Here is a 23,087-nt window from a genome sequence, read left to right on the forward strand (position 1 = left end):
GGGCCCATGTAGATCAGTTCATTGTGGGAAACAAGTATTTGTTAACATTCATAGATGATTATTCAAGATATACATTCAGAATCCTATGGGGGTTTGGGGGAAGGAGTGAAAATTTGTTTAAAATCGCCCACTTCTTTTGTGGGTTGGGTGGTAGGTACCCTACCTCCAAGGAGCTACCCATGGGGGAGCAATGGGGTGTTTTGTGTTCCTCATTGTTCCTTATGGCTGGAACACTCAAAACTTTTCAAGTCTGTTTCATTGAAACAGCCAGATTGATCACTGATTTGATTAAACATTAGGGCATTGTGTGTTTCATTTCAAGCTCAAAACACAAAATCTCTTTCATGCACATGCCTATTCAGTTTTTGTTGAAGGCTAGTTTATGTATGTTGTTCAATGACTCTCTTACTATGTGATGTTTAGTGTCTTAATCAAAAATTTAAAGATTTATTATCTCAACTTAATGTACAGATAATCTCTCGGGCTGAACTTTACCACCAGAGCATACTCAGCTGCTTGCGGGTTTTGGTGTTTCTCCTCACAGCCCTCAACATTTACTGCAAGCCCTTTTAGTGTTCCAACCAGTCCTCAAGGGATGGGATACAGATTAGGACATGTTGTGTTCTGGACATTGCCAATTTCATTGGCTTGTTAGCACAATTCTTAGATGTGACATTGAAATGGTGGTTTATTTAACTTCAGGAGATCTGTAGGCAGAGCTGCAAGGGGAATGAACAGCCCACCAAAGGAACCACAGGAGTTATGAGAACTTGGTTTTTCAGTGTCCTGCTATAAAGTCTGAAAATTCTATTAATCATACAATCAAGATAATTTGTCCTATTTGTATGAAATTTGAAGAGAGAAAGATGTACTCTAAGAGGACGGGTACAGTTTGGCTAATTTTAAAACAATCCAACAACAAATGGCTGTGTTGTTATAACAGTTTAAACACTTGATTTTATTTATTTTTAAAAGGTTATATTCTGCCTTTCTCCCATAGGAACTCAAAGTGGTTTAAATAAAAAAAACCAAAAAACCAAAAACAGAAATCCAAAATAAAAACAATCACAATCAAATCAAAACTAAAACAATAATAATTTGGCAACAAAATAAGATTAGATAAGAGCCAGCACCTTGAATTGGACCTGGGAGTAGATAAGCAGCCAGTGCAACCTGAGCAAGACTGGCATAATATGCTTCCAGTGAGCTGTCTCCACAGGGGCAATCCTCCCATGACACCAATGAGGCAGTTGCCTCTAGTGGCCAATTCTTGGGGTGCCTAGTGTACTGTCAAGATGCCCTCCACCACCTCACCTCCCTCCCTCTGCTGCCTCCTGCACAGCTCTTTGCTAAGCATGGCACAGCCACAGAGTCTGCCTTCTCAGACATGTTTTATTTTATATATTTTAACATGGAATACATTTCACTATTAAGTAGGATCTATCTAATTTAAATATAGTCTAGGATCAAAGAATCTTCAGTTTATGAGGACAGTACTTTAATGCCCTTCCCTCATTTTCTTTTCTGTTCCTTCCTCTTCTCATTCTCAGGTCACTGGCGGAGGAGGAAGAGAAAGGCATGTGTGATGCCTCTTGTGCATTGTGTAGTGATGGCTATTGCTACCGATATGAAAAGCAAGAAGAGAAATCAGCAGAGGCAAGTATGTATCCAAGCATGGTTTTGCACATGAAACCAAGTGGCCGTGGCGATTGATAACACTTCAAAATAAGGTGGGGCAAGGGGTATTTGGTGCCCTGCAAAAAAAAGAGGGGGGTGGCAGCACTTGATGCCCTACCCGAGGCAATGCTGGTCTTGGGCCAGCAGTGTCCCCATCAACAGCTGCATTTTGCATCAGCTGAAGCTCCTGAACTGTTTTCTAAGACAGCCACCATGCATTGCATGTTATAGTGATCTTTTCCAGAGGTGACCATAACATAGATCATATGGTCATATCTGACTTTTCCAGGAACAGCTGCAGTTGCTGTACCAGGCAAAGCGAATCACAGCTGTCAACTAGAGATGTGCATGAACTGCCGTTTGAACTGTGGTTCAAGCACTTTTGGGGAGTGGGGACTGAGAACTGTAAGGAAGAGGAGAGCAGGTCCTTAACCTGCTCTCTGCTGCCCGATGTAGCTTCCTCCTGGGGCAGTGCACATCCTAATGACCGCTGTGCGGCATCATGTGCACGCTGGCATTGTGTGGGGATTCTTGGGATGTGTGCTGCTGCAGCTTTAAGCTGCATGGGGTGGTGGAGAGCAGATAAGGACCTGCTCTCCTCTTTCTTAAAGTTCCCAGTCCCAGCTCCCAAAAAGTGCTTGAATCGTGGTTTGTGCACATCTCTACCGGGAGCATCCCAAAACCGTGAACCTTTTTTAAAAGTAAGCGTGCAAGTCTGTCCAGAACTGCTTGCAAACTTATTTGATTCCAGAGTCAGCCAAACCCTCAGCCAACACTACATTTGTCTTGTCTGGGTTAAGTTTCAATTTATTTACAACCATCCAAAACTTCATAGCTGGGACCAATGGTTGATGAGCACCTATTTTCAAGCTTCCTCAAACCCCAGCATACCTTAATTTTTCTTTTAAAATGTGAGATAATATAAAACATTTAAGTATATTAGAGGGATCTCGCTTTCACTGGTCTAATAAACATATTCCTCAATTAATGAAGTTTCAAAGTCCCAATTTTAATCAATAAAAAGTGAAGTAAGGACAAGTTATGGAGCCCACTTCTGAGAAGAAAAATAACAATTGCTTGACCAGGCAGGCTTGAGCAGCTGTAGGAGGGTGGTACCATCCTGCCTGTGTGTACGTGATAAAAGGGGATGGATGGAGAGTGTGAGTGTGAGTGTGTGTGTGTGTGTGAGAGAGAGAGAGAGTGTGAGTGTGTGTGTGCGTGCGTGTGTGTGTGTGTGTGAGAGAGAGAGAGAGAGAAAGAGAAAGAGAGAGAGAGAGAGAGAGAGAGAGAGATGCTGCTCTCTTTTTGTGAAAATGTAGGGTATGTTGAATATATAAGATATGGGGTAAGTGGTGCTTTTGCCAGGGTCACATGCCCCTTTCCAGCACCTCTTCCTGATGCTTGGATTCTAAAAAGGGGGAAAGGAATAAGATATAAGATGAAGTATGGAGAAGAGTAAAGTGGAGAGGAGGCTGATGCCTCTTCTGGGATACATTGTAGACTACTCTCCTCCACCCTGTCTCTTCTGCCCTGTTCCCCTCTTCCTTTTTAAGATCTAGGAAACAGGAGCAGGAAGACCAGCAGTGGCAACTAGTGTGACTCTAGGCTGGTGGGTGCAGTTGGAGGTAGGTTGAGGAAAATGCCATGCTGCTGCAGACTGTAGAAAATGTTTACTGATCACATGGTACAAAAGTTAAAGTGGACACCTTCATTTACAATCATCATGCTTTTAGTGCATTAGTGAATTTATAAAAGCCTTCACTGTTCTCAGACTGAAGAATTTTTGATCCTAGAATATATTTAAAACAAATACAAGGAAAACGTCTGAGAAGGCGTTACTGTAGGGAGAAGATGCAATTCAACATATACGAATGTAAAGTCCTGCATGAAGTTAAGAAAAAACAAAAACAAATGCATAAATATAGGATGGGAGAAATCTGGCTTGGCAGCAGTACACAAGAAAAGGATCTAGGTGGTCCACAAGCTGAATATGAGCAAGCAGTGTGAAACAGTCTCTTAAAAACAAACAAACCCTAATGTAATCTTGGACTGCATCAACAGAGGCACAGTCTCCCAGTCACAAAAGTGATAGCTCCACTCCAGAGCTCCAGAGCTCCACTCCAGACCTCACCTGGAATATTCTGGACACCACCTTTTAAGAAGGACAATGATAAATTGGAATGGGTTCAGAGGAGGGCAACAAAGATTAACAAGAAAGCTGACAGGAGTACTGACTGTGAATAGAGTCCTATGAGGATGCTACAGGTATACTACAGCAGCTTTCTGCAATGAACTGGGGGTTGGACTAGGAGACTCCAAGCATGGGTGTCTGGGGGTGGTGGTGCAAGAGGGAGCAGCCCTATTGAATTTGAGCTAATCCCATTGAATTCAATGGGACATACTCCCAGATAAGTGGGGATAGGGTAACACTCATGATACCTGTGGCAGGAAGGATATTTCTCAATTTTCAGCAACAAATACCTTGGAGCTATTCACATGACTGTGTGGGTGGCTGGAAGGGGAAGGCTAGGCCAACTCACTGTGCCCCCAGACTAGTGACTGAATGTTGCTGGGAGTGCGGACTGCGCTCCCAGATGATCCACGCTGCGCCACACAGTGCGGATCTCCAGGGCCAGGACCATGCATCTCGGCCTCTGGATATCGCACAATGCACAGCGCAACATGCATGGTGCACTGGGAGACTTCCCTAGGAGACGGGCACTTTAGGCACCCATCTATATGTCTGCTTGAGCAGCCTGAGCAAACATATGATCCTGGAGCCAGGATTAAGGGCGCGCTCACACATTTAATCCCAGCTAAAAGCTGGGTTAAAAAGCTGGGCTAGACGGGGATAGCCACCGGGATCGGGCCCAATCCCAGTGGTTCTTACATGCAGTCTAACCCAGGCTGAGCTTCCCTAGTCTCAGTTAGGCTGCGCCTGAGAACAACCTCCTTGAATGCTGAGAACATGTGATCATTCTACAAAGGAAGCATTATATTAAGCAAAAATGTCTGGGTTTGGAGGGGCCTCCAAATTGTAGACAGAGCAACTTTTCGTGACAGAAAGAATTTTGCAGCATTTAAAATATCTCTATGAATAATTTTGTGCCACTCACTTTGGACCTTGTCAGGCTGAAAAGTAAGCATGCTTATCTCTCCAGGAGTGGTCTATGACATTAACAAGAAAGCTGACAGGAGAAGAGTACTGATTGTGAACAGAGAAATGATTGGAGAAGCTCAGGAGGCAGAGAATAGTCTGCAGGATGGGAAGAGAGGATGGGTTGTGTCTTGTGAGCATTACAGGCTGAGAGGCAGAGCATGAAAGCCAGTTCGTGTTGAAGAGAGGACAATATGGTGGAGCATAGAGGAGAATGAGCAGGAAGCACAGAACAAAAGTAAAGCAATGATACTGAACCAGAAAGGGATCAAAGTATTGTTAGAAGAGATACCAAGAAACAACATGGCCAAAAGGAAGAGCAGCAACAGAACAAACTGAAGGTGAAACGGGATGCCAGGTGGGGAAAAACCCTATAAAGGAACCTGTTAGGAAAGAGAAGGGGGGTGAAGAATCCTTCTACAAATAAAAAGAGGTTATGAGAAGCATATCAAAGAGATTTTACAGGGGTTTTTTGCTGGGGGTGCGGGGAAGGAGCCTCTGCTTCAACATTCAAAACACAAAACACTTGTGGTAGGATATTTTAGTTGATTAAATGGTATTTTGGCAAAGGGGAGGAATCAATATGCGATAATTAGAGTTGAGGCATCTCTTATTTGGATTTCATTCAACATGCCAAACTGCTTCACCTGGATTCAGTTTAACGATGGATGGTGGAGAAGATCTGAGGTCATTCTAATATCCGAGAAACTGGATTTATGGATGGATGACCAGTTTTACCTATAGCACACTTCAAAATAAGCAGGTAAATATGGATATGTGGACATTTACTGTATATTTGCTCTTTTCATGGCCATGTTCTAGATAGGCATTTTATGCTTTCCTTTGACTGCTTGAAATGGATTAGTAAGCAGCTGTCCTTTTTGAAACCCTATTATTTTCTTTTTAAATATTAAGAACAAGTTTTGGACTTAGGTGGCCAAAGTCAGTGGGTAGGATCCAGACTATGTTCATCATGACTAAGTTCTATTGAAATAAATGAGACTTCACTAACTTAATTCTAATTAATTTCAAATGGATTTAGTCATTACTCACTGTAATGTCATATGTCATGCCAAATATCTGTCACAAGCTCTATTTATTTTTACTGATTTGTTTTGTAATCTGCAGTGCTTTGATAATTTTTCAGAGGCAACAACTGGAGGAGAGGTCTGCTCTTTTTTGCATCCTCTTGTCTGTTCATTTAAGAGAGTCTCAATGCAATACAGCAAACACCAATAATAGATTAGCTTACACTCATTTCCCCCTTTCAGAGAAACCCCCCTGACAAAAACAGACACCTCACATGGAGCAGTGATAGCTGGCCATGGGAGAAAAGGCACCCCCTTCCATTGGCACAGCCTGTTCCCACCAGAGTTTTCTTTGCCTCCCCAACTTGCACATAATGCAGTGGAACTTCAGAAACAATGCCGTTCTTTATGCTGTACTCTAGTGTTGGTTTGATCACATTGGCACTTCAGTTTGCATGTCCCCCAGAGAAGAAGAGGGCAAACCAGTAGACAATTATTTATGGAAGAATTCCTCATGTCTGCAAGAATGTCTGAAATGGTCAGGCAACTGCTATTTCTCTCACTTTACTCTACTCTTACTAGGGCCTTGGTAAGAAGCCATGATGCTCACTTGTGCCTTTTCTCAGCTTTACAATTGTACATGCAGCAGTAGGAGCTGGGAGCTGCCTCATGACAAGTTAAGAGTGGTTCATCTAGTTCAAGCCACAGCAACTCTCCCAGATCTTGGGCAGAGGTTCTTCCTAGCCCTGCAATTATTTTCGTTGTAGATGCTGGAATCAAGCCTGAGAGCTGGGAGCAATTTTGATTAGAAATAATTCAAGAGCAGCTAGTTGACCAAATATCACCAATAAGAGGATGATATGTCACAGTTTGCAGATCTTTGCTGCAAATCACCTTTTCTATAGAAGGGATCTAAGCATATGGCAGTGAGGGCAAGGACTGACTTATTCCCTTTACGGTGAATACAAATACGATGGATATTTATATATCGCTTTTCAACAAAAGTTCCCGAAGCGGTTTACACAGATATAAATAAATAAATAAATAAAATGGCTCCCTCTCCCCAAAAGGCTTACAATCTAAAAAAGAAACACAAGATAGACACCAGCAATAGCCATTGGAGGGATGCTGTGATGGATAGGGCCAGTTGCTTTCTCCCTGCTAAATGAAGAGAATTGCCACTTTAAAAAGGTGCCCTTTTTGCAGGGGAGTTGTGTGTGTTTGTATTTATGAATTGTGTGTGTGTGTGTTGTTTTTTTTAAGGCATAGAGATGTAATTTTCCATGGGCGATGGAAAACAGCAGCCCTTGGTACAGCAGCCCTTAGTAGAACATGATAGATATAAGATTCTAACAAGCCCCAATAAGTACCACTGACCCATTTATTCCTTTCCTATTATTTTAACAAATACACATATATAATTTATCTCTGCCACTACTGCACACCATCCTTTCCCACTGCATCATTCTTTCCATACCCAATTTCCTTTTTATGTACCTCTGGAGTCCATTTTGAAAGTAGGATGCCAATAGAGGGATCTAACATCAGAAACAGACTGAAGACACAATATTTTAACATAAATATTAAAAAAAAGTTGTTGCCCCCACACCCCAGCTGCAAGGAAGACAGACACATTTCAAATTGGGCAAGAGGGCCACAACTTTATTGAATAATCAAATTAGCGAATTGACTGCAGAATACATTCCACCCACCAACAGTGCAGGCCTATCAAAGGCCAGGTTCAGACATTTCTGTCCTTCCCCGTGCCTTGAATGGGTGACACACCCTGACTCAAGGATAGAAGCAGTGCAATCCTGCTTCATCTCCATCAATGGCAACCCCAAAGGGTCAGAGAAACTCCAAGGGCTTCACACACCCCACCCCGCAATCCGCATAGCCTTTAAGGTTTGTTAAGCCCTGAAGCAGGTGTCATGGCAAATCGAAGTCCCCGAGCGTGAAGCCTCTGAGAAGCGACTGACCAATCCACCCTTTCCAACTGCCCAAGGGTGCTCACCAATCTCAAACCCTTCTACACCTTCACCCAGCCTGCACTATACCTGCTACAGAGGAAGGTCAGCCTGGCTGCCCCAGCCCTGCTCCCTCGCTGCTCCAAATGGAACAAAAACACGCTCCTGCATGCTCCTTGGAGCCGCAAGACAAACTATTGTGGTGAGAGCCGCTGGGATCCTGTCATGCCCAGCCCTCGTAGTGTGCTCCCTTGTCGGAGCTCGTCTTCGGCCCAAAAGGCCACGTTGCTGGGAAGGAGCTGTAGAAAATAGCTCCCTTCCTGAAGCCAGTAAGAAGCAAACTGGAGAGGGGAGGCGAGTGACAGTTTTGATGGCATGCAAGCCCTGCCTCCCCTTCAGCCCTGATCAATCAGGGTGCTTCCTATAGTTGCTGAGGGGGTTGGACAAAGACCCAGCCCCCAGCACGAGGCTGCAGGATGGGGCATTCTGCAGCATGATATTATATATACACAAAGCCCATAGTTATCTGAAAGGTAATTCAGGAATTATCATTATCATTGGCTTATCATGCTAGACCACTATGTTCATCCAAAGGTACCAGACGTTATCATATATAATAGGCTATTTATTGGATGTTCCCTGCAAGCCTACCTTATGTCAGTTCTTTCACAAACATTTTAATTGCAAAGCCAGTTGTATAATACTGGAATAATATGTGCAAATTTGAAAGGCCCATTTAGCATAGAGAAAACTTCACAGAGGGCATAGAGAAAGAAGAGGCTCAAGGTGAGGGAATTCAGTAGGCAATGCAACTGGCTGGGAGCTAGAAAACCGAGGGGATGGAGAGGCCAGAGGGAGAGGAGGAAAAACTCACGCAGGACTAGTGACAATTGAGGCTGTTTGGAGAAAGAATGCGAGAGGTCACGGGGGTTGAATTCTACATATTGATTTAAAATAAACAGCAAAATCTTTTGTCTATAGTAAAATGTGTAATTCCTTGATACTAGTTCTGAATATTATATTTTCGCAGAGATAAAGCTGTCTCCCAGGCTGAACTAATTCTCATTAAAAATTCTTTAGACCTTGCTATGCACTGGTCCTTCACTTTGCAGTCTAGCTTTTGTCAGTTTTTATTAAGCCATGCAAAGCATTGGAAGGATTCAAATGAACTGGGCAATTTTGTTCTGACAATTATTTAGAGTTGAATTGCTTGCTTGAAACTCATTCCAGGAGGGAACAAAAATGTGCTTGTGTCTGCTGTTGAACAATAGAAAGCTCAACATTGTCAGATGTGACAAAGTTAATTTTAACCCATTAAAAATTGACGATCACATTATATTCATCACCCATCAATTAAATATGTGAAAAATTGTCCTCGGGCAACAGGTGTCTTGATCCTTTAATCCAAGCTTTCTTTTTTAACCTCTATGCTACTTATACTATGGGTGGACTTGCAGATTTAGTTTCTACAGTGAGTATTTTCTTTTTCTAACATACACTAGGTGGTATGTTTTGCGCAGTCTGTTTAGTTTTGATCAAGGCATTATCTATGGAAACAGAGGAAATGACTCCTTCCTGATAAATTCCTGCAGAATATTACCTTTAGATGGTATGACATTTATCTTACATTTTGGCTGTTATTTGGAAATGGAATAAAAGAAGTTTTGCCTCTGATTTTGGCTTCTGTACTTTCTGCTAAGCATCCTGTGTCCACAACTGGCTGCTGTGAAAAGATGATTCTTTAACCTCCTTTTAGTTAAAAATACAACAGGGAAGCTGACATATTATGTGCAAATCTTAGCAGACCTAATATTCAGTCTGAGTGCATTTTAAAAAATCATCAAGAAACCCACCTGAGAGATGTATAACACAACTACAAGATGTGATGAAGCAATATGAGCTCACTTATGCTAAAATATAAGGAAACTCTGTAAATTAAATTTCAGCTGGGAAGCCTCTATCAAATCAGTGCATTGAGCATTCTGCAAGTGAGTAATGCTGTCAACAAGTATGTATCAGTGACCAGCAGTTTTCGGTGGCTCTTTATCTCGTATTTATGAAGGAAGGCAACAGTAAACAGTGTGATTTCTAAAATTGTAATTGCAGAAACAATTGAAAATGTGAAAAATTACTGCCAGGCAACATACAACGTGCTCCCTCAAACCAAGTCCCATTAAAAAAACCCCAACCTCTATGGCCCAGTTCAGATGTAATATGGAACTGCAGGTCCAATAGACCTGCAGTTCTGCACCCCCTCCCCCTGCTCTCCTGTCCACGTTCAGACATTAGAGAGAGCTGCTTCTCTGCAGTCAGCAAGACTGCAGAGAGGTGGAGGAGCTGTCTGTGTGGGCTTCCTTCTTTCCCAAAGAACAGCCTGCACAGCCAATCAGGCCGGAGTGAGGGAGGAGGTCCAGTGGGGCCCAAACTATGGTGCCAGCTTTCGGATGTAATGCTGTCACTGCAGAAATGTATTTTGCAGTGGCAAAACTATACTCTGACCGAGGGTTCAGAGTGGAGTTTGACGAGAGAAACTGGGGGTTGCTTTCCCCCGCAAACTCAATTTCCCTGAATTCTGACATTTGGGTTAGGAAACTGGAGGTGAAGGGACCTCTGGTTTCCTGTTACATCTGAACCGGGCCAATTACAGATCAAAATTCTCCCCACCCCATCTTGAGCTACACCTCAAGCACCTTTAAGAAATGCTTCTGCAGACTGTGTTCTTCAGAATATCTTAGTTGCTTCTTTCTCTTAAAGGAGTAGATATTGTTCTTCCAATACCCAGGGGTGGAGATGTAGTTTGCATGTATCAATTTACCTACAAACATTTACCATTTTTAAATTGCCTGTTTTCTATCACAGAGACTACACTAGCTAAACAGCACTAGTACTCACATTCTAGAGGGCAGGATAATAGTATATAAATCTATGTCTCCAAATGACAATTAGGATTATAGAAAACTTGAATTGGAAAATCTTTTTTTCCTCCTATTTCTACCATCAGGAAAAGCACCCTTCCTTATATGTGAAATATCTGGCTAATGCAGACACAAACTGGTAATTATTTGCCACTGAAGATAATGGTTAAATTTAATGCTTATACAACCACCTTTAATGACAGATGTATCCCCCAGAATGAAACTCATAAAAAAGTAATGCAGTTTTGAATCATGCTCAGTTCTTTCCATATATTGGTGGATTTCATTCCCACTATATCATAGTGAATGTTCTGCACAGTTTAAATCAAAGAAGGTATGAGATTTTTTCCCCTCCACCTAAGATCTCAAGGAATACATTAAAACCGAGATAGTCTGAAGGTCAGTTTCTCAGAGTCAAATTAATTGCAAAGATTGAGGTACCAGAATAAAAGCGCTTTTATATGTTCTTTGCTGGAAAGCAAACATCTCCAGTTCAGCTATGCATCCTTCAATTCTGCAGAGAAAAAGTAAATCTATGATTTCCAACTGAAATTCAAACCTGGATTTCTTATTATTGCTTCCTAGGCAAATTCTGATTAAAATAATAACCAGTGGTAAAAAACAATATGTTCTCAGCAAAGAGCATAATGACAGCATTGTGTGTGCTCACTAGATGAGAAGATCCACATTGCTTCTTTTATTCACCAAGGTAACTGATATTTTAATTTCAGTAAGAAGAATTGCACAATATTTGTTATAAAGCTAAGTATCAAAGCCAACCTGATTTTCCACAGCAAAGCATGTGTTCTATTTTTTCCCATTGCTTTCTCTTGCATAACTCCCTGTGCTAATGTGGATATTTTCCATAACAGAATGATATACAAAATTATGCTATGGAAAATCTTAGCCTCTATATAACGAATCTCTTGGATGGAATCTAAGTATTATGTACAATGATGTTCAGTATGCAGTATGACAGTAAGTAGAAATAGTAATTCTATTGATTGCAAAGCAAGTATGAGTCCAGCCTATGAATCTTAAAAGTAATCAGTATTAATGATTAAACAATCCAGATGGTCTCTCCTCTACCTTCTTCTGTCTGAATAATACTTCAGACAGAGGAAATATTTCAGACAGACCCACAGCTATGATAAAATAAGAGATAGTTACCTAACACGATGAAGGGAATTCCCAGGAAGGTAGAATTGTATTTCCCACCAGTTAGATTAATGATTCCAGCTGCAGTGAGAGTGGCCAAGCTCACAGTTAACAACCCAAGGAGGCCAAGCCAGGGTTTGCTGCGGACACAGTCTTGCATGGAACAACACAGCATGGCCAAAGTGACCACAAGAGCCAGGCTTGTGGTTAGATAACGTTCTGACACCCTGCTTGTCTTCTGGAAGTCCTCCTGAAGAGATGATGAAGTGAAGGGATACATCGTGACATTCCTGTTGGATTTCTGAAAAAGTTCAACAGTGTCGCAAAAGTTGGATTCCCATTTTTCTGCCACTTTGTCATTCATGGCGTTAATTGCCTGCAAGTAGTAGGTGAGCTGGATGGCTTCAGCAGACTTCACCTGGTCTTTGCTGTGCACAGTGACCCCACCAAGCTGGTGCCCATTGTACACCTCCCTGCCATCCTTCAAGCGTGTGATTGGATATGTAATAGCAAAATTAGTTTGATTGGACAAGTGAGCAGCCTTCAGTTCCTTCAGGACGTGCACAATGTCATCCACTATGCAAGACTTGTCATTATTTAGGATGCAGATGTGGGCAAATGTGTAATTGAAACCAGGTCTTTGCACTTGGATTCTGGTCACAGCAGAGTGCAGCTGCAAAGGAGAGAGAAAAATCACACATGTTATCAGATAATCTTGCATTATAGTAGGAAGAGCAGCAGCAGATTCAACGGCACAGTAGTGTTATATATTTCCAACACCATTGCCCATAATTCAATTAGATTCTGGCATATAACATCAGCTGGAAGCTCTCTGTCTTGCACACACCCTAACAAACAAAACAAACATCTTAAACTAAAAGCTTTTGACCCACACATTCCACAACCCGATGTGGACAGTGCCAATCCACTTGTGTTGCTGCAGGCTCCTAATGAAGTGCTGGCCGTCTTGTGCTTTTGTGCAAGGGCGCAAATACTTAAAGTAGTGCACCCAGACTCTGGAAGAGCTAGTTATAAACATGTCTCTTAACCGTCAGTGATCGGTTTCCAATCCAAGTAGTGCTTCCAGGGTGTGGGTGCACTACTATAAGTATCTGTGCTCTTGCAAGAGCACCAGTGCTTTGTTCGGAGCCCACAGCAGCACAAGTGTATCAGCACTGCCCATGGTAGGCTGGAGAATGTGTCTGCAATTGAGAAGTTATCGATTTACTACAAGCAAAAGGAAATGTAACAGATCAAACATATAACAGCAACTTTGTAATGAGAAGAATGTCAAAATTACCAATTCGTAACACCAGTACCAGGTATACAGTAATATTTATCTACATATAAACTGAACAAATCTTTCTTCTGTGCCATTTAGATTGGTTGCATCACTATTGTGACTCTTAAATGGTGGTGTTCTCATTAAGCCCTCCTATGGTACATTTCTATTCACAGAACTAAGTGTACAGGAGGACCTTCTTAATTGCAAGTCCAGCACTTGTGGTTTCACGTATCTGCGGTCGGATAATTAGAACCTGACCTCAGTATACATGGGGGGAAATGGAGGAAAAAAGGTTAAACCTGCCCCTGCAGGTTGGGGGTGGCCAGAAATGACCTTGGAGGTCATTTCTAATCACCATTTTGACTGCTGGAGAGATCGGGAGTCATTTTATGGCTCAAGAACAAGGCAAAAATCACGATTTCCGGCACCATGGATGACATGGTAGGGCACTTTGAGGGGCCATTTGGGGGTGATGGGGCAGAACCTGCCATTTTTAGCCAATTTTTGGCATCCGGGAACCTAAACCCCCCCATTCCCATTGCCCTAACGCCCTGTTATTTGCAGATTTGCTATCCATGCCCACCTCCTGGAACGGAACCCCACAAATAACAGGGTCCTCCTGTACTTCTTTTACTAAGTAGCAAGGCAGGAGACAAATTATTTGACTGCTCCTGAAGAAACCATCCTATGTTAGGGCTGATTATATTGGCTTTAGATGTGTTTTGAAAGTTCCCTTTTTATGACAACATGTGGTACAGAATCTATGCAGGCAGATATGAAGGACACAACCTTCTTTGACTCATTTCAGTTTCTGAATTGGTTACAGGAACAAAACAACCTTAAAAGCCCAAGTGGGTAAATGGTTTCTGGAACTGGACAAAGGTAACTTTTCCCTGTTGATAATTTTGGACCTCTTAGTGACTTTTGATATAGTAAGACACAATTTTGATAACCCAGCTTGAACCAGTCATTGGGGTGGGGTTAGACTGGCTCCTGAGTTAGAATTGGTTCCTGAGTTAGAATAACTCAATTATTTTTATTAGAATGCACTCACCAGGTAATCACTGGCGATTCTAGATCAATCCCTGGGAACTGGCATGTGGTGCTCCACAAGGCTTTGACAGACATGAAACCACTGGGAGAGATCACCCAGAGCCTGGATATCATCAATATGTTGGTGTCATTCAGCTCTATACTTTATTAACTAGCATCCATAAGCCAGAATGGTGTAGTGGTTAGAGTGCTGGACTAGGACCAGGGAGGCCCGAGTTCAAATCCCCATTCAGCCATGGTACTTGCTGGGTGACTCCAGGCCAGTCACTTCTCTCTCAGCCTAACCTACTTCAAAGGGTTGTTGTGAGGAGAAACCTAAGCATATAGTACACCGCTCTGGGCTCCTTGGAGGAAGAACGGGATATAAAATGTAAATAATAATAATAATAATAATAATAATCAGCTATTTTGGTTCTAAACTGAAGTTCAAAGGCCTGGAATTGATACAACAGATAGAATTAATAATGGTGGGTCCCAATGATCTGGATGGAATGGTTCTTCTGGTGATAAAAAGGGTAGTAATTTCTCTTTCTGAGCAGGTTAGGAGCTTCAGGGTGCTCCTGGATGCTGCTTTGCTCCTGAATCAGAAGTGCACAGAAGCAGTTTTCATCTGCTTTATCTGTTACATAGAATACATTCCTTCTTGGGGAAGAGAGAACTTGCCATACTCGTCCACTTTTACAATCCCTAGGACTGATTATTGTAATATACTTTATATGAGCCCTATTCAACATTTGTATGAGAGTACAATGTACCAGCTACAGATTTATACACAGGTACAGTTATACACATTACGTAGGACACAGGTACAGAAGTACACTTCAGATCTAAAATGAATGCAGGTCATTTTAGTCACACACAAATATGCACAAGTGTACAGACATCAATACACATGTAATGTCTGAGCTATGGACTGCCCTTTTAGAAGTTTATTTAAATAAATAAATAAGTCTCTGAAGCTTCAGCAAAATGAAAGCGGCAGAAAGCTGGCGAAACCTGAAATGTGTCTTTTAAATTTTCCGTATGTGTCACTGTTGCTTGGCATAATGGGGAAGAAAAAGGAGGATGGTGGCGGTGTGGTGCTTTGGCCGAGAGGCGCCATTGAGAAATGCAGCATGCACAGGGCTACCGTGTCCCTGAGCAGTTCTGAGTTGCTCTCTCTATTCTTGCAGTTCCAAAATCAGCATGAAACTATGGCTATGGCGTCATCTGCCTTTGGACATGCTACAGCCGCCAAACCTCAGGTTTCAGTGGCAAATAGTATGACAAACCTAGAGAGAGAGATATTCAGGCATGACATGCCAGTAAAAGTCTTTCCAGCTCAGCTGACACACAAAGAGGTTTAAAGTTTAGATAACTACTCTTCCCTCACAGGCTGCTCCATCTACTCTCACCATGAGAGTGGAGTTAGCTAAGGAACCTTGAGCTAAGTTAGCTAAGGACCTAAGCCCTAATTTTGCGGCTTAGGTCAAGCACTCCAATCTTGTGGTTTCTGGAAACATTACCCTCGTGATATTAGAGGGTCTCCTAGATTTCATTTCTTGGACTTTCCTAGCAGTATAATCTATGCAAAATGACTTTGTCTAGTTAATTACATGCCTCTCCTACTAGTTTAAAACAATTATTATAGAACTTGTCGGTGCACAAGTGCACAAAATGTTTTCCCATTCAGATTCCATTTTTGTCAACTTCCCTATTTAACCCTCAAAACCTGGCCAATGATAAAAACAACAGCTGATAAACCATGAATATGCAGAAAATCCTGTGAATGTTTTGAGATTTTGAGGTTGCAGCTCACAGAATCTCTGGTGAACATAATGATGGCACTTCCCTCTTCAGATAAACGGTGCCATAAGTGTGTTCACTGGATGGGTGGGAGGTGAGTGATGGCAGGAGAGGGAGACTTTCTCCCTGCTTTTCCTGCTGCAAGTGTGAGCACTGCTTGTGCTCATAACATCTGAAGAGGGCTACTGCTCTTATTTTAATAAACACTTATTTAGTTTCCATAAGGTGCTAGGCACTGCACAGAACAAAGAAGTGACATGATCTCCAATCAGTGGGCTCATTTCTGAAGTAATCTGGTTAGAACAAAGCTGACCTGTCTAGAGAAGATGGGGCATAATAAAAAAGAGTGTTGCCAATATGGACATGGAGGAGTGAGGATATCATAACTTATGATGCCTCTAGGCCCTTTGTTCCTAACACCCACCAGTGCAATCTGCATTCACCTACTGCTAGCAGTCTGTTTGGACTGAGCCAGTGCTGGATTCTGCTTAAAGTGAATCTCATGAAATATGTCCTTAAATAAGCTTTATTGCAGCATAGTGTAATGTACCTAAACTGGCTGCTGCTGCAGACCTACAAAAGCACAATCTGAAGCTGTTACCTCAGCAGGTGAAGGTGATAAATTCAAGTAGATTCTTGCTCACTGAAAAGCAATTCAGGAAGGTGTTAGCAGCAGCAATCATAACTCCTTTAAGCACCAAATTCTTTTTCGCATTGACGGGGGGGGGGGAAGAGAGAGAAGAAAGGATGCGGCCAATGCTAATTTCAGTGCACCCTCAGCCTGTGTAAAATGTTTGAAGTGTTGGTTGAAAAGCAGGCTGACCTGAAGGATAAGCTAGGTTGGACTGATGGCTCAGTCCAATCTATGTGGTCGGTAAGAGTCGACACTGACTTGATGGCATTCACTCACTCAGCCAATCAGATGAACACAAGAACTGAGCTCAAAAAGGAACCATCTGAGATTTAGTGGGATTCCAGAATGTGAAGAAAGCAATGATCTCAAATGCTGAAAAGCTGTTAGGTGAACCGTTCTCAGATAACCCTGCTGTTTGTTTTTTGGAAGGGCTTATAAAATTGATAGCACTGCCATTAGATAAGACTAACAGATCTTATCTTTATAGCAACGTTTGTGTTACCTAGAACAAGGTACCTAACTGCCAAAAATATTAGAGAAGCATTTGATCTCAAGGAAGGGAAGCATCGGGTTTCTGGCTATCAAAATCTTTCATCTGAGATGCTACATAGCTGTGTTGCCTTGCACCCTACATAAGACATTGAGGCAAGCAGGTTTCAAATATGGATGGCGATATATCTAAGTTGTTTTTAACGAAAGGCAGTATAGAAATGTAAAAATAAATAAAAATAAATAATAATTTAAAAAAGTTCCTCATTATGCATATCAGGCAGATGTAGCAAACAGCTTCTATCGGAAAGGGTGACAACTTGCTGTATGACTTCTTTGGAGCTGACCCTTCATAGCAAGAAGGACTCCAGGACAAGTTTGATTACACCAGTCAAATGGAGAATGAGAACTGGCACTTGTCAAGAACAAGTATGTCTCTATGCAGCCTGCCTTGCACCTAAAGATCTGTAGAAGTGACTGTGAGGAGTTCCTGCTTTTCCATACTTGACAACTGAGATGAAGCTGGATAAGCCTTATGCAGCAGCTCAAAATCTTAATGCAAAAGACATCAATATTCAGGGTCTAGAGATATATATGATGGACTGCTCACAACAACAAATAAGCTTAATCTTTTAGTGATTAATAAAATACAAACTGTTATCTCATATGCTAACTCTATGTATTATGCTGATCAGGACCATAGTTCATGCGGGGTTTGTAGCTGAAGAAACCTTTACTTTGTTCAATAGTAGAATAAAATGATTAACCAGTATATATACTGATGACCAGTTGGGAGCCACATGCCAATATTCTTGGAATTTTGGAACCAGTGAGAATTTGAATGAGAATCAAACATTCACTTGCAATTTTTGTATTTGGATGACAGTAATGCCTTCGACAGCATGGAAGAGACGTTCTTCAACTGGGGAGAGGGCAGGACAAAATTGTGATAAATCTGGCTAAGAGAGCTTCCATTTCAATGAATAGTTTCATGTCTTCAATGTTCTCTTGCTCTAGAGGTAATTGAAGAGGCGTTGACTTTGCCATTGCTAGTAGGGATGTGCGAACCGGTTTGAATTTGAACCGGTTCAAACTGGGGTGGTTCAAAGGTTCGAATTTGAACCAAACCAGCCATCAGGTTTGAGCTGCAGGTTTGAATTTGAACCAAATGGGGGTGGTTCATTTTGAACCGGTTCAAACCAGTTCAAACTGGTTTGAACCTCCAAAAGTGGGTGGAATGGTAGCTGGCACCCATGGGTACCTACCACCCAAACCCCAAAGCAATCAGACACTTGTATGATTTTTTATGAATTTCTGAAATATTTTTAATTATTTTTCTCTCAGGGTATAATGGGACCCGAACCAGCCCATTATCCCCTATTGTGGAGCACCTAGGGGCACAAAAGTGAGGTGGGTGGTAGGCACTCAGGGGTGACTACCACTCAAAAAACCCCAAGGCAATCAGACACTCCTCCGATTATTGGTGAATTTTTAAAGTATTTTTGAATTCCTCATAGGGAATAATGAGGATTGCAGCAAAAATTACTTAAAAATCAGCCTTTTGCCCAATTCCTTTCAAATAATTCTGATAGCTTCCTTGCCCACCTTGGAAACTACCACCCACCACACTCTGCTCTAGGACACCATTTTCCCTCTGACGTGAAGCTATACATTTGCTGCAATCCTCATTATTCCCTATGAGGAATTCAAAAATACTTTAACAATTCACCAATAATCGGAGGAGTGTCCGATTCCCTTGGGGCTTTTTGGGTGGTAGGCACCCCTGAGTGCCTACCACCCACCTCACTTTTATGCCCCTAGGTGCTCCACAATATGGGATAATGGGCTGGTTTGGGTCCCATTATACCCTATGAGAAAAATAATTAAAAATATTTCAAATATTCATAAACAATCGTAGGAGTGTCTAATTCCTTTTGGGTTTGGGTAGTTATTGGCACCCATGGGTGTTCCACAATAGGGAATAATGGGCTGGTTCAAGTCCCATTATACCCTATGAAAGAAAAATTAAATTAAATTTCAAAAATTCATAAAAAAGTCATATGAGAGTCCGATTGCTTTGGGGTTTGGGTGGTAGGTGCCCATGGGTGCCATCTACCACCCCACCCACTTTTGGAGGTTTGAACCAATTTGAAAAATTTCAAATTCAAACCGAACCAGGGGGAGGTTTGAGCAAAACCAAAACCGAACCTCCCCCTCCTGGTTTGAACCTGGTTCGAATTAAAACCGAACGGGGCAAACCAGTTTTGTGCACATCCCTAATTGCTATGGAGCCTGTGACCATTCATCTCAAAAAGCATAGAAATATTAAAGGAGTCCCTATTGGATTTGTTCTCTGGAACACAGGGTTTTGTTTTGTTTTTTAATCCTAAACAAGTCTACCCAAGGGAGAGATGGGAAGGCCAAGGGAGTCATAAATTAGAAAACTGGGGTGGGGGACCAATTCTCCCCATTTTCCCCAAGCTGTTTGCCCAATTCTTTCCAGGACCCAGAAGAGAAAATGACAGCTCACCACTTTATGCTACCTACATCTTCCAGGGAAAACCATTCCAATATATCATCAGTGACCAACTGCCTGGACAATAACACTTTTCTCTCACAGGTCTTGGGTGGCAGGCCTGTCCTTGCTTACAGGCAATCCTTTAAATCTTAAACAGCTGCTCCCTGGCAACAACAAACCACATAACATAGACACAAAACACAGGGACCAGATTCTGCAAGATGCCACCTCTTGCCCCCGGATCCATTAAAACAACACTATTACAGGCCTCAGTAATGTTTGCTGTACCATAAGGAGCTCATTTACTCACTCATCATTCAATATGATGTATACAATTACCTAAGACTGGTGTCAGGGATCATTCTCACTGGGCAGCTATTGAGGGCCCAGGTACTCAAAAGGACATACTGCTGATCCCTGAGACCACTGCTGTATCCAGCAGTGTATCCAGACTTTAATGTGGTGCTTATGGAGCCAATTTCATGGGGCCTGCCCAGATAAGGGTTTACCATTGCCTCCACCCGTGCAGTATGAGATGATGCCTTTCAGCATCTTTCTATATCGCTGCTGCCCGATATAGGTGTGTATTCTACCAAAGACGACCACAGAGTTCTGTGGTCTCCAGGAGTCGACACCAACTCAATGACACACTTTACCTTTACCCAGATAGGAAGAGATGGCAGTTTGCCAAGGGGCCCTGAAAGCCGAAACTGTCCATCCTGTCATCTGCATACTGTGCCTTTCTGCTATCTGCACAGGACAATCAGGTCAGTCTCTATGTGGAAGAATAAACTGGCTAAAATCTGAAATAAGAAGTCAAAACATTCAGAAATCGGTGGGAGATCGTTTCAGTACCCCAGGACACTCTGTTGTTGGCTTGAAAATCATTGTTTTACAAAAGAAGGAATTTCAGAAAGAGACTCCACAGTGATACTGCTAATTAGAATGGATCAAGAAGTTTGACTCTATGCATTCAGACTAAAATAAATAGTTTCCCATCATACTAAAAGGTTAATTAGCTAAAGGATCATTTTCTCACTGATTATTGACCATTGTAAATTGTCACTGTGTTCTAATATATACATTTAAGCTTTACACAGAATTATCACAGACTATACCTTTTGAATTTCATGGCCATTTAGCACCACTATTGACATTTCTTTTTCTCGACACCCATATACCTGCTAACCCATGATAATATTTAATGCACCTGATGAAGTGGACACGAACTCTTATGCTTATGCCATAACAAACATGTTAGTCTTTCAGGTGCCATAAGCCCCTTTGTTCTATATTTACGATTCCTATATACAGACACAATTCTAAAATCTTCTCCCTGCTTCCTATTTCTACATCTGCAACATGTGAAAGAAACTGATCTCTCCTTGGAAATATGCACATTAAAAACAAGAAACAAGCCGAAGTGTGAAAAGAGAAGCTTGTTACAAGCATTCAAACCTTCAGTTCTCTGGAATTTATAAACAACAATGAAAGTTTGGAATTAGAAGCCACTGAATTTTCAGAAACGGATTCCAATTAGAAAAGGGTGCTTCAATCTGGTTTGTTGCTGCAAGTACCACTTCTGTGAAAAACACCTGAGTTGCACAACAGTTGCAAGCACCTTTGCCACTTGTCATGGCTGCTGTGTGCCATGCAGTTGTTCTTGCAGTGAGGAAGAGGCGTCTCCAGCTGTTCCTGATCTCTCCTTTGTTCTGCACCCTCCTTTCTCAACTGATCTCTTTTGAAGAACCGAACCACTGCACAGCCACAACTTGCTGTCCAGGCACCATTGTTCCAGCTACCTCCACTTCTGGCCAGGCAAAGCAGTGTCATGGGGTCTTCATGGCAACAGGGTCAAGTGCCACCTGCCATATTGTGAAGGGCCACCAATGGTATGAGTTGCAAAGCACTGAATTAGAGAAAGAAACTTGAGATGATAGCATTTTCAAGGATATATTATCTTTTGTTTAAATAACAGCTTCACATAGCTAATTTTGTCCACAATTACTATGACAATTACTGTACAAGGATGATTTACTGCTGAAAAGTTCAATGTTATTATAACATTTAACTCAATTTTGAGATTTACTGATAGACTTTAGTACTGCGATCTGTTTGGCTGGAGGTAGGCACTGCTTTTTCCTCTAGAGAGCTAGAAGCAGTTTGAAGATGAGATCGTTGCTTGCAGGGTGTACACACATCCCATTAGAGCCTCTGATAAGCAGTTGTTGCAAGTCACACAGGAACATATAAGCTGCCTTATATAGAGTCATACCATTGGTATCTCACTCAGTATATGGTCTATTTTGACTGGCAGTGGCATTCTTCTGCATGGTTTCAAAGTTTCTGATTCTACATATCTAACCTAGGATCATAAAGAAACTAGAAACATACAGTTTGGCCTCAGGGTGCAGAGCTAATCTGTGCAAGTCTGAAATTATAAATATAACCTTACCTCTTGCTTTTTAGGTGTAGTTAAATAACATGCTCCCATTCTGCTGACCTCTGAAGCCCTGTAAACACCTGGGGGCGGGCGTTACATCTCATCTAACCTTACTGCATTATAAAAACTTAACTATATTCCCTTGAAAGAGGTGACTGTAAAAGGAAACCTACCTGTCTGAAGGGCCTAATTATAGCTTTTCAGATCAGGAAGAATGGCCATATGCATATTTTTACTTTGCACACTGTTCTTTTAAATGCTTTCACTGCATACAGAGCCCAAAATTTTGAAATGGTGGCAAGCTGGAGGATTAGTGATTCTGAGCTTGGAACTGTGCAATTGCACAGTCTATTTTTTAAAGAAAACAGACAACAGCCAATGGGTTCCTACAGAACACCACATTCTTGGGGACTATCCTTCACTCAGATTGTGTTGTATGGCATTTTAAACATAATTTACCAGAAGTGGCTAATTCTCACATCTGAATTAGGAGTATGCTATTTATCTGGCATTATGTGGGGAAAATATGTTGTTCTCTATTGTCTCTAGTGGGCTAGCACCATAGATTTGCTGCATGAAGTTGCAGTAAACTCTTCAGCTTCTGGAGGAAAGCCAAGGCATAGTGGCTGATTTTGTTTTAGATAAGCCATTTGGTAAAGTTCAAGGAAATCTGCCTTTTATCACCAAATGTGATATTTTATTGTTCAAGAGCATATTTTGAGAGATGCACTTTGAAACTTGCAGCTGGTCGGTTGACTATATTCATCCACGTCTAAAGGATGCTCTCTTGCAAATCAACCAAATATTGGTCTTGCTTGGAATTGATAGACCTTCATCTTTTGCTAGGGCTTGGAAAGTGACTTGCCCAGTTGGAAGAAGAATGACAAGATACTATTCTAGCTTGCAATACTAATTTAGATGTGGGTATGAAATAATCCCAGAATAAGCGTTTTGAGTTTCTGGAATATTATGTGAGTT

At 41.8% G+C, this 23,087-nt stretch overlaps 1 protein-coding gene across 5 annotated transcripts in view; it reads right to left on the reverse strand.

Moving 5' to 3' along the window:
* The window catches only part of PTCHD1 (patched domain containing 1), a 336,092-nt gene that overhangs the window by 48,080 nt on the left and 264,925 nt on the right, over positions 1-23,087 (reverse strand). For 4 of the 5 annotated variants that reach the window (XM_053305265.1, XM_053305269.1, XM_053305266.1 and 1 more), the window contains exon 2: positions 11,915-12,575. In XM_053305265.1, the coding sequence (XP_053161240.1) occupies positions 11,915-12,575 (661 nt within the window). Of the gene's footprint in view, positions 1-11,914; positions 12,576-23,087 lie in introns of those variants that run through there. The other variant, XR_008318636.1, reaches the window with a different exon arrangement.

Source organism: Hemicordylus capensis, chromosome 3 (assembly GCF_027244095.1).
Source record: "Hemicordylus capensis ecotype Gifberg chromosome 3, rHemCap1.1.pri, whole genome shotgun sequence".
NCBI lineage: Eukaryota > Metazoa > Chordata > Lepidosauria > Squamata > Cordylidae > Hemicordylus > Hemicordylus capensis.